The 13,251-nt window shown below is 43.6% G+C and overlaps 1 protein-coding gene across 6 annotated transcripts in view; it reads left to right on the top strand.

Moving 5' to 3' along the window:
* Positions 1–13,251, top strand: part of FOXP1 (forkhead box P1) — a 700,722-nt gene that overhangs the window by 408,249 nt on the left and 279,222 nt on the right. For all 6 annotated transcript variants that reach the window (XM_066596693.1, XM_066596696.1, XM_066596697.1 and 3 more), the window contains one exon: positions 773–954. In XM_066596693.1, the coding sequence (XP_066452790.1) occupies positions 784–954 (171 nt within the window). In that variant the 5' untranslated portion in view covers positions 773–783. The remainder of the gene's footprint in view (positions 1–772; positions 955–13,251) is intronic.

Here is a 13,251-nt window from a genome sequence, read left to right as displayed (position 1 = left end):
ATGGGAGCTTCAAAAAAAAGGGAGGGGGAGGCAGTTTAGCCATGTCCAACACTGCAAAAAGTTTACAGGTGCCTCTACTAGAAGTCATTCCGGGGATTTATGACGAACCAATGGATTTCCAAGCTGCAGCGTATTTTTTCACGAATACGACACAGCCGTCCGTGTGAATGAATGAGAAAGCGTGAATTTTGGCCGCAGCTATACTTCATTCACGCGATTTTCAGCCATGATGCCTGAAAACACATCATTTGTGTGAATGAGGCCTTAGACTGATAGATTATTGTCCACTTTCGCTGGACAGATGGCTGATGTAGCCCTTCATGCCACACCATGCGGATGGGCGTAGTCACGCACCTTGCCATTAATCCCCATTGTTATAGGGCAAGGTACAATAAAAGCGATTTCTTTCTGGCATTTCTACTAATCATAGATTTCCTTGGGGAAAGAGAATCACATATTTCCATTTAGTACAAACAACATGATTTTCTTATACCGTTCCTATAAAATATGCACGTCAAAAACCCCCAAAACTGAAAGCGATAAACAAAAGCAAACAAGCCGCTCCGTTTAGAACTGAAATTTGTTACAATTATAGCTGTTAAATAAAATAAACAGTAACGGTTAGCGAGAAGCGCTCAGGAAAGATAAATTGTATGAAAGGAAATGACAAATGTTTACAGTTTTGGGCTGATTTTAAGCAGGGCACGTATCTTCCAATGCACTAACTGTTTTAACAGCTGTTTTATTATGCTTTTCCCCTCCTTGTTTTAAGGGCCTTGAGTCATGATGCAAGAATCTGGGACTGAGACGAAAAGTAACGATTCATCCGTGCAGAATGGTGGAAATTCTGGTAACCACTTACTAGAGTGCACATTACGAGAAACGCGATCTAACGGAGAGACACCTTCTCTGGACGCCGCTGCGGCCGACCTTGCACATCTTCAGCAACACCAGGTACCGTGCCCCCTCGTCCTATTCTCCGTCTGAGATGGTCGAGAAAACAGAACCATCCATGCAATCACAATGGAATGTGAAATTTATACTTTATTATGTGTTCTGGCGCCCGGTTTCAGACATTCATCACTGTGAAGGAGAGAACAAAGACGGTTGCGCTGCCCGACCAAACCTGTGCGTACTGTTTAGTACCAAAAAAATAGCCCTGTTGACAATGGGTAAAACAAGGAAGGATGCTTCTCCTGCTACTGAGTAGAAAATGACCCCTTTGTTTTTACATCTGACCTAGTATGAAAGATATGCAAACCTCGAAACGCGTAGTGTTTGCAGTTGAAATGCGCTGCAAACCACAGGAACCAATGAGTCGGATTCTTTTATTGTCTGTGATACACAGTGAGTGGTAACCGTTGAATTTGGGAAAGTAACACTGCATTAGGCCAAGGTTATAATGATGCTACCTAGATTCACTGTGCGGGGGTCATCTGGTTTTGTAAGTTTATTATAGTTTATAGGGTTGAGCAAACTCTTGAAATGTTTGGTTTGGCCGATTGGCTAAACTTTTGCAAAAACTTTTATTTGGTCTGAGTTAGTTTAAACCGAAACGGAAGTTCACCAGAACCCTTCAAACTGGTGTATAACACTATCTAAGAGCCATAAAAGCCCTTTAGAACACTCTGAGAGCATTATACCAGGATTTTATGTCTCTTAGACAGTGTTATACACCAGTGTTCAGACTTGCGTTAAGCGAACCCAACCAGTAGGACTTTGCTTTCGGGTTTGTTCGAAGCAAAACAGGGTTCTTCAGGTTCTTTTTGCTCAACACGGATAGTCTACTGCATCAAATGTGTCCCCTATAGGCTGTAAATAAAGGGGTTTGGAAAACCTAGAGTTTATAAAAAGCAGGGTTCTCTATTCAGGACCGTCATCTATTAGGGCTCATTTACATGGAGAGATGATCGCTCAAACGAGAGTTTGAGTGATTATCCTTGCATAACTCTAAGTAGCTAACTAGCTACTTAAGAGTTATGCAGGCGGAGCAGGATACCACCGTGATAGCTTGGAGAACAATGCAGCTGTTTTGTATATGCAAACAGCTGCATTGTTCTCGGCGCTTTCAGCTGGTGTCCCGCTGAGAACTTCCAGCGGGGTACCAGCTGAAAGGATACTATCAGTGCCGCCCACTGAGAAAATCAGCATGCCGCACTGATAACAGTCATCAGTGATTTCTAGCTGGCTAGAAATGAGCGATGAACGAACAGTGCACAATGGCCGTGCATTTAAACGCAACAATTATCACTCAAAAGGCGGCTTTTGAGCGATAATCATTGTGTCTAAATGGGCCTTAAAGTCAGAGAGGAGAGTGGCTACAAAGAGAGTCTCTAGGTCTGGAGGACGCGGCATGTTTGTACATTCCATAGATGACACATTGATTTTAATACACGCTGTGTAACGCTTCACTTCATGTATGGTGACACTGCAGGGAAATTGAACACTTCCTGCTGGGTTTCCCCACAGATTAAAACTGATCATTGGGTGTCCCAGCAGCAAGACATCCTCAAATCAGTTTATCACCTTCTAACAAAAAGTTCATAGTGGGGCTTCAAAATTGAAGGCCTATTCTAAAGATCCCCTGAGACACATTAGACATGAGTCATCTAAACCGCTGGCTATCATATAAGCACAAGCTGTTTGAAAAGTTAGTGTCTTGTGATGAGTAAACTTTTGAAAAGTTTGCTGAGTTTTGTTCAAAAGTTCGGTTTGTTCCGAATTGAACCAGAAGTTCCTAAAACCCCTAAAACTATTATTGAGTGTGTATGTTCTTGTTGTGTTTCTTCTTCTTCTCCTCCTCCAGAGAAGGAAGAAGCATGGTGGCTTAGTCTTTAGCTCTGTTGTTTTGCAGTGCTGGAATCCTAGGTTCAAATCTGACCAAGGACGTCTGCATGAAATTGAAACACTCCATGCAGATGTTGTATGTGGTCAGATTTGAACCTAGGACTCCAGCAATGCAAAGCAACAGAGCTAATGACTGAATCACCATGCTTCTTCCTTCTTTGAAGAAGAAGAACAAGAAGGAGCACAAACAGATTTATACTTTGTGTATCTATTTCTTAGTATCTGTTTGTAATCACTGAATTGTCCAGTGATGATCACACAGGTTTGTGGCGGTGACAAGTCTTGCACCTCCATGACCATCACTTGCCCAAGACAGATTTTCCTCCTTTGGAAGGGTTTGCCGTTGTTCTCCCACAGTCTATATGATGAGCTGTCATTTCAGTTGATTGTTATGGCAACATAAAAGTATTATTGCTCTTTGCATTTCGAATCATGAATTGGATCTAAGGCTGAATCTATTTGGTATCATTCTCTCACAGCCATCCACTTACACTGTTCCCTATCATTCCTTCATGAGTTATTGTTTTTATAGCACCGACATACTCTGTAATGCTGTATGCTCACTTCAGTCACTGTCTCCAGGGGAGCCCATCGTATTTTCCTGCCTCGTTCACACACCAATCTCATATATAGCCATTTAAAGGGGTTTTCCGGGGAACTACTATTGATAACATATCCTTAGGATAGGTCATTAATAGTTCATTGTCTGGGGTCTGGTGCTCGGGACCCCAGCTGATCAGATGATTGGGCGCTCGCTGTCAGCCGCTACACAGGAGTATGGAGTGGAAGCTGTTGCTTCAACCCCTGTTTAGTGACCGGCGCTTGCAATTAAAAGATGGGGCCTCATTAAAATCAATGGGAGCTGCATCTGCAGTTGCAAGCGCTACTACACAGGGTTCAGAGCAGCAGCTGCCCCTCTGTACCCCTGTGTAGCGGCACTGACAGTGGGAGCCCAATCAGCTGATCACCCGGGGGCCAGAGTGGCAGTTCCAGCTGATCAACTATCGATGACCTATCCTAAGAATAGATCATTAATAGCATTTACTTGGAAAACCTGTTTAAGGATAGTTTCACATCTGCATCGGGGGTTCCAGTTTCCTGCTGCATTCTGGGAGCAGAAAAAGGGAATGCCCTGGCCATTTGGCTCCATCTTAATGACTATAAAGGGATCTATTCGATCTTGCAGTGCTTTTTCTTCTGGTATTTTATGCTGGATCTGCAACAAAACCTCTGATTGCATCCTCTATGGCGGCACTGCCAAGGATCTGCCAGTTCCTGGTGTCTCTCTGTGGTCTTCCAAGATGGCCAAAGTGCTCCTCTCGCTACCTGTTGCATAGTGTGCATTGGTAGCTACACTTCATGTTACTTTTGGATTGGCCAGCCCAGCTCAGGGGAGCAGTGTAGGCCAATCAGAACAGCACCTAGTGTTTTAGACTTCCGATGAACCAGCATGCTGATTGTGCATCAGGTAGTCTAAGTGTTGCATCCAACTTGGAAGACCATGGAGGGGCCCCATGAATAGGTGAATTCACAGCAGTATGGGCATGAGGGAGGGCACCAGGTATTATTACTTTCTCCTCTGGTGATGGGACAAACTTTGTCCTGGAACTGTAAGGTCACTTTGAGGTAAAGCTGTGAGAGCTTACAATGTATGGGAAAACCCATGTACAATGATGCTGTCACACAGTTATATCACTGGACGTGATGTCATATGCAACATCTTTACCATAAAGCCTAATTCGTATGGGTGGATTTTAGATCCAAGCTCTGTCCGAGTTTGTAATGGAGTAAACTTGGACAGAACTCAGACAGACCAGCTATTTTTTTTAATGGACCAATGATCTGTGTGAAAACAAATCACAGCATGTCTTATTCAAGTTCGTTTCATGGACGACAGTAGACATACAATGTCCACTTTCCCATACATTGGAGTGTCGGTGTGTTCTCCGATGCAAGTTGCACCCAGGGATCTTTGGAGCAACTCTCACACGGCTGTCTGAATCAGAGGCGTAACTTGAAGATTTAGGGCCCCAATGCAAAATCTGTAACAGGGCCCCCCAACTATAATGCTTTATTCATACTACTAGGCTCCCTGTATGGAAAAGATGGGCCTTATAGGCCCCCTAAGGCAACTGCATCCTCTGCATCCCCTATAGTTACGCCCCTGGTCTGAATGCAGCCTAAGCAATACATCTGCCTCTATTAGGCAGCTTGAAATGGTAGCAAAAAAAGCTTTTTATACCGCTGGAAAACCTTTTTGAGGTATGGAAAATGGATGAGAACGCGAGGTCGTAGAAAAAAAAAAACCTAAAGCAGGAGGAGAACTTAAAACTGCCGTGCACATGTTGTCCTGATTGGATTTGAACCCATGGCCACACTGCTGAGTCTTAAAGCTGGGTCAGCTCCATGTATATGTGGCCAATGGATTCCAGTCCTTCAGTTTTTTACCAGGATCACCATTGACCTTTCAAAACCAATGGGCCTTGCATCTACCAAGATTTCTCTAGTGCTGGCACGGGCCTTGCCACAATGCCACACCAATATGTTGTCAGAGCAACAGGACAAGTGCCATTGCTTTGAGTTGTTTTGGAGACATTCCATTGGGGTTGCTTCACCATAAACCAACTGCTAAAAAGTAAGGCTGACAATGGTGCTCTGACTGTCTTGTGAATATCCTCCCTGTAGCCAAAGACCTAATTGGATCAATGCATTACATGTAGACTGTAAATTGCCCTAAGTACCAACATAATAAGCAATATAAACCGTCTCACAGAACCTGGCATCTCAAGACCAGACTTTTTGACTTTTCTTCCGTCACAGTATCCTTGACTAAAGAATAATAGTAATTTCTCCAAGGTCGCGGTGAGCTGGTGCACTCTGCCTATTGCCAGCGGTTTGTTCTCACCTCCTGTTTGTATTTATGCAATCATACTAATAACTTTGTGCTTTGCATTCGGTTCAGATTAAAAGCGTTTTTCGACAGAGTGATAATATCTCTTGACAAAGTCCAAGTTTTAAGAACAATGGAAGCCAGTAGAGATGAGCGAGTATACTCGCTAAGGCACATTACTCGAGCGAGTAGTGCCTTAGCCGAGTATCTCCCCGCTCGTCTCTAAAGATTCGGGGGCCGGCGGGGGAGAGCGGGGAGGAACGGAGGGGAGATTTCTCTCTCCCTCTCTTCCACCCCGCTCCCCGCCGCAACTCACCTGTCACCCGCACCGGCCCCCGAATCTTTAGAGACGAGCGGGGAGATACTCCGCTAAGGCACTACTCGCTCGAGTAATGTGCCTTAGCGAGTATACTCGCTCATCTTTAGTAGCCAGGTTTGAATTTAAGGGTGCATTTACATGAGCAATTTTCCGGCACCATTTCTGAGCGTTGCGAGATACACAGAATTCGCACAGGAAAACAACCCATTGTTTTTAATGTGTGCATTTACAGGTACAATTTATGAGAAGCAGCTATGCGAGAGAGAAAATGCAGCATGTCCTATTTTTTGGGCAATTCTCCTCTCAGAAACGCCCATTCTTCCCTATGGGAGCAGGAAAAAAAATATTGCATTGCGCTCGCATGCACATGCGAGTTTTATGTGAATGCAATGCAACTTTTCTCCCATAGGGAATAATGGCCAATTTTCACTTGTTTTTTCACATGCATGAAAATCACAAGCGCAGCAATGCAAGTGCTCTATGATTTTCTTGCAAAACGCATCACACTCGCGTAAAACCCACAGTGTTTACGAGTGCAATATCGGTCAAAGTTTCTCGGACCAATATTGCACTCACCCATGTAAATGCACCCTGAAGTGGAACTTTGCCATTAAATTTTTGTGAATACCTATTTTCAAGAGTGTACCTACCATAGAAGCAGAACATGTTGCTCTTATGGGGCTTTCGGTGAGAGAGGACCCACAAGAGCAACCAATTACCACACCAACTCCTTGAGAGGAGATGAGTGAGTTATTGGCAAAAGAGTCAAGGAAAGGGCATGGAAGAGGAGACGACCACCAAACATATCTATTGTAGGTGGCAAAAGCTGGTACCATAGTGGGGACTCATTTGGATCTTTGCTATGGTTCCCCCTCTTTTTTATATACTGCACGCCACTGCTTAATGTTACTATATAGCAGATGGAAGAGGGGTAGTTTGTCCATAAAGCTTCTCTAAACATGACAGATCGTCCCAGCAATAATCGTTCCTGTGCTTTTACACAGGAGCGATCATCGCTCTCTGAATGGAGGTGGAGCAGTCGGGGATCGTTCCGGCTTGACCGTTTCTATTCACAGTAAACAGGCAGACATTCACTGGTGAAGGACTGCTTGTTTACTTGGGCCGATTTGTCATTCAGTTTTCTGCATGCTGAATGACGAACAAGAGCTTGATAGATAAAAAAGTTAGGGCTACTGCCTAATAACATGTAGGGGACTACTTTGGATCCCACTACTCTAGTGGTGACTGGCATAGTCACCAAATATATCACACCTCCTCTACCCAAATTCTTGGACATTTGACTTCTAGATCAAGTATCATAGTGCAGTCAGATAGCATAAGGGATTCGCTCTCCACTGTGGGTAATCCATAAGAGTGATCCTCGAGCAAACACCATGCCTTGGTTCCCCAGATAACTAACCTGCCACTATAGACTTCTTGACCTTGGCAGAATATAGACCAAGCTAATTCAATCATTTCCATCTTACAGGTTTTTACTTGAAGTGAGAGAATCACAGCCATGCTGAAGTCATTAGTGCGGCAGTCACACAAACCCATGGATAAAATTTCAATAACTGCAGGCCAGAGTTGAGTAAACAGTTACACTGAAACTTAATTCCTGTTGACTTTTCCCTCGTTCTTCGCCAGGGGCACATTCTCAATCTGTGGCGCTAAGACAACAGGGGCTGTAGCTTTGATGAATGTAGGACAGTAGAATTAGTACACTATGATATACCAGCCGTGCATGAAAGAACTAAACAAATAAAAATTGCTAGTTTTCATCAAGTACAAGTGTGCCCGTCAAGAGTCTGAGATGGCATTTTGGCTTTTGGCTATCTCCACATGTAATATAAAGTTTTGTGTTTGTAGATGTACAAAATTTTGTATAGCCGAAAAGTAAAAATTGATTTAGTTGAATGAGTCCATGCTTGGTCACAGGTTGACCTAATCCATTGTTTTAATGCCCTGGTTCATCCCATGGTCTTACTGAGTGGATGTAGTTTGAAAATTGGCAAATAGAAAAGACATGGAGGGGGAAACTAGCACCAAACCCTTTTGTTTTGGGTTGCAAAAAGATTGATGGTGTTATGGCACTCCATAGAATAATGGCTTGGGCACAAGATTGGAATGAACAAAATACAGATGACTTTAGAAGGCAATTAGACATTGCCTGGAGCCAATTTGTCTTGTCCAGGCAAAAAGAACTTGCGTAGACATAAATAGATATGCTCATAGCAAATATCTATGTGTATTTCCACAGTATCTTGATCATGCCTTACTAATTTCAGGTGGCTGGGTTCTTAGCTACTTGTCATTCATAGTTGGTCTGTGAAGACTGTTGTCTTGGATAGTGATGAGCGGACTTCTGAAAAATGTTTAGTTCAGTCTGAATTAGTTTGGGGACTATTGCTAAGCAAACCAAATGGGTACAACCTTGTTTTGTGTAGAATTTTAGCAAAGTTTGACCTGAAACACAGTTCTACTGGTTTGGTTTGCTCAACACTAGTCTTGGATGACAATGCCAGGTTAAAATAAAAATTTGGACAAAACAACCAATCGATTTCTGCTGTTATCTCTGGATTTGTCCCATGGCTGGAATACAGATCTCATTTTCGTCATGAACAACTTTCCAACTATAGCGCCACAAAACAACCAAAAGAATCCAATATGGCAGATCAACTTATCAACAGATATTTCTGAGTCATTAGGCATCCGTCATTGTCATTCATGTCACAAAAAGTCTGTTGAAAGTCTAGATTTCATGAACATTAGCACTTCTAGTACAAGGCATGCGTACATGAAATTCTACATAAAGTCTTGCAAACCGTGTGGTCAGTGGTTTGGTAAACTGTCAAGATATCTGGACCCGGGGGCAAATTGGGAGCCCAAAATGGCCCTGGAAAAAGTTTAAAAAGTGGCCACATATTGTAGGTGGGCTAAAGCCATCAGCAAGTGGGGTAAACACAAGTAGGCAGGAGTTGGCAAACTGTCAGTTGCAGCAATGTTGGCAGTAGGAGCGGAGAAGCCTATGCAGCGTGTATAGTGCTCTGCTGCTAATTTTCTGCAAAGCACAGAAAACATACCTCATCAACACTGAGGCTGGGAATTGGCCACAGCAATAACCTGATTGTGTTACCCGGAGGTGAGTGGAGCAATGAAGCAACACAAACTGTAGCAGCCGGGCCGTCAGTATAAGCTGCTTTTTATTTTATTTAAGTGCCTACGCTCTGATTCTAGGCCCACAAGGATTTCTCCAGATGGAGTCTATGTCCAAGCTGCCCCTGTCTCGGCCACCATGAGTCACTAGCAGATGGCAAGGAAATGGATCCAATTGTATTTGGCGATTACTGATGCCATGAAGTGTTGGGTAAATTTCCCAGGACAAATGTCACTTATGGCAAGTACTAGCAACAGTGTGGTAGTGATAGTGTGATTCCAAACAACTGCTCTGTGGACCATATTAGTGCATGTGTGAGAGGGCCCTGGTATCTAGCTTGGGGTTTGCCCAGTGATGTGGGATGCTGTTGGGGATAGCTCACATAATGTCTGGGAGCCGACATGGTTGCTTTCAGTAACAAATGATAATCAAACATAAAAATAAAACAGATTAGCGGTCCCGTTTCGGGGTAGCTCACAACCATGTTATTACAGAGGATGTGCGTTAGAAGTATTTCAATAAAGTCCAGTACCCATATACCGTATATTGGGTTTCTCAAAATCCGTACTCAGTAATTGGGGTTTCAATCCAAGATCTCTTTTCCCTGTGTAATGGGTTTCTCAAAAGTTCTTACCTAGTCACCAGTAATGTAGCCTCTGGCAGCGTTATATCACATCCACATGATTGGGCAGAAAGAAAGAGGGGAACAAGGAGGCAGAAGTCTTTACAATGCTTGCAACCAGCTCAGCTTTTATGCAAAAGAAACGTTTGTCCCATTGAAAAGCTTATGCTCGTAGGGCTAATCGTGCACACAGTACTTTCTCTTACATCAGGGAGTAGCCCTTGCTCCTCACTCCACAGCATCGCTGCACAGACTCAAGAGAGTATCCCAGCTCCCCACACTGCAGTATAGCTGTACAGACACAGAGGAGTATCCCTAGCTCCTCACACTACAGCATAGCTGCATAGACACAGAAAAGCATGTCCAGCTCCTCACACTACAGCATAGCTACACAGGGAGCATCCCCAGCTCTCCACACTGCAGCATAGCTGCATAGATACAGAAGAGCATCTCCAGCTCCTCACACTGCAGCATAGTTGCACAGACACAGGAGAGCATCCCCTGCTCCCCACACTGCAGCATAGCTGCACAGACACAGGCATCCCGAGCTCCCCACATTGCAGCATAGCTGCACAGACAAAGGGGAGCATCCCCAGCTCCTCACACTACAGCATAGCTGCACAGACACAGAAGAGCAACTCCAGCTCCTCACACTACAGTCTAGCTGCACACACTAACTCCTTTTTGTCTCTTCTTCCTGCTCAGTGAGCTGCTCTTCGTTCCCTCCCCTCTTTAAAGCCACACTAGTCAACAACATACCCCCCTTATATATACCCATATAAATGCACACAACAAACATTATACGACTTTGGAGAAACCATGTCATGGGGATCTGACACATGCATTTTCAAAAATGTCAAAAGTGCTTTGTACTCGGTGTTTAAATGGGGAAACTTTTAAGAAAAAGTATTTTTTTTTCTGCAAACTTCAATTCTTCAAACTTTTGAGACAAGATTTATTGAGATAAAAATGATATATTTTTCTTTTTAATTATTATTCCCGTCGCCCACACATAAGCTGTTTTCAGTTCATCTAAACACTTGACATGCTTTCATTTCAGATGAGCTTGTTTTCCCAGTCTATCAAAATAACAAATATTGTTTGCCTCTCCATTTGCTCAACAAGATTTTTAAGGTGAAGTCTTCATGTAAATGACGACGTTGTCTGATAAATTTGGAAGTCAGCATTTGTTTGAAAGGTGGTGTTGAAATCCATTTTCTGTTTTGATACCGCATGAATATCTAATCAAATATAACATATTGAATATTCCTGAGGGACACACGCTTCTATTATATTCTTTGCCTATTTTTTGTATTCTGCTGTGTTCAGGTTCTGGGCCTATACATCTGTTATAGTTTTTTTCTTTTTCTGTCCCTTTCTTTGTTCCTTATCTCCTTCCCTAGGCTCTTCAGGTCACTCGTTCTACATTCACTGGATTTTATAACAAATTATTTTCTTGCCAAGTCACCATCACTGCTGCTGGCCATTAAAGCACTATATCTGCCCCATCTTCTTTTTCTAGCAAGCCATTTTGGCTGCTTTGGTCTTTGTTATTCACTATAGACACTGCTTGAAGGCCACAATACCTCCTGCTGAACAATACAAAACCATATCTGTCGCCTCACTCTTTTTCTACCAAGCCATCATGACCAATGCAGTCCTTGCTGCATCATATCTGCCCCATCATCTTTACCAAGTCACCGTAACTTTTTCTGTCTTCATTATCCATTAAAACACTATACCTGCCCCTGTCTTTCTCTACCAAGCCACTTTAACGTCTGCTGTCCAGTAAGATACCATATCTACTCCATTGTGTTTTTTCTACAGAGTCTTAAAGGGGTTGTCCCGCGCCGAAACGGGTTTTTTTTTTTTTCAACCCCCCCCCCGTTCGGCGCGAGACAACCCCGATGCAGGGAAGTAAAGAAAGTTTGCCGGAGCGCTTACCTTAATCCCCGCGCTCCGGTGACTTCAATACTTACCGCTGAAGATGGCCGCCGGGATCCTCTGTCTTCGTGGACCGCAGCTCTTCTGTGCGGTCCACTGCCGATTCCAGCCTCCTGATTGGCTGGAATCGGCACGTGACGGGGCGGAGCTACACGGAGCCGCTCTCTGGCACGAGCGGCTCCATAGAAGACTGCTGAAGACCCGGACTGCGCAAGCGCGGCTAATTTGGCCATTGGAGGCCAAAAATTAGTCGGCACCATGGAGACGAGGACGCTAGCAACGGAGCAGGTAAGTAAAAAACTTTTTATAACTTCTGTATGGCTCATAATTAATGCACAATGTATATTACAAAGTGCATTATTATGGCCATACAGAAGTGTATAGACCCACTTGCTGCCTCGGGACAACCCCTTTAAGGGCTAATGCTATCCTCACTATCCATCAAGACACCATATGTGCCCCATTGTCTTTACCAAGTCACCATGATGGCTTATTTTCTTGCCATCCATTAAGACATTATACCTGCTCCTGGCTTTCTTCACCAATCCACCATACTTTCTGTTGTCCAATAAGATACTATATCTGCCTCATCGTCTTTACCCCGTCACCATGACTACTTATGTTCATGATATTCATTAAGACACTATACTTGTCCATCCTTCTCTACCAACACACAAGTGATGTTGCCCATTAAGATACCTTATCTGCTTTATCATCTTTTTTTACCAAGCCACAGTGATTTCTGCTCTTCTTGCTATCCATCAAGACACTTCCATTAAGGGCTAATGCCCATGGACAGATTTCTGCCGCGTTCCCCGCGGCAGAAATCTGCAATGGAATAACGCAGCTATTAGGTTCTATTGAACCTGATAGGTTTTCTGCCTGTCAGTGCTCACATGCGTGATTCAGTTGCTGATTTTCGCTGTGGAAAAAAAATCTCGGCATGTTCTATTTCATCACATTTTTCCACAGCTGCGTCTCCATTAATATAGTATTAATGGAGGCCGTGGAAAAAGTGCGGTTTTTCGCAATCACCAGCGTAGATTTTTTGTTTACCATCGTGGTACTCCCGCAGCGTAAATCCGCAGGCGTATCCCACTCCGGCCATGGGCATGAGCCCTAAGACATTATACCTCCCCCTGTTTTTCTCCATCAATCCACCATAACTTCTGCTGCCCAATAACATACTATGTTTTTCCCATCTCTATCAAGACACCATGACTACTGCTATACTTTCCAACTATTAAGACACCATATCTGCTCCATTGTCTTCACTGAGTCACCATGACTGCTTATGTTCATGCTATCTATTTAGACACTATATTTGTCTTTCCTTCTCTATCAAGCCACCACAACTACTGCTGCCCATTAAGATACTATATCTGCCCTATCATTTCATTAAGATACCCTATGTGCCCTATCATTTTTCTTTACCAAGTCACCATAACTACTGTTCTTCTTGCTATCCATCA

Source organism: Eleutherodactylus coqui, chromosome 3 (assembly GCF_035609145.1).
Source record: "Eleutherodactylus coqui strain aEleCoq1 chromosome 3, aEleCoq1.hap1, whole genome shotgun sequence".
Taxonomy (NCBI): Eukaryota; Metazoa; Chordata; class Amphibia; order Anura; family Eleutherodactylidae; genus Eleutherodactylus; species Eleutherodactylus coqui.
The sequence above is the reverse complement of the archived record's forward strand: the minus strand, read 5'-3'. Positions and strand labels throughout refer to the sequence as shown.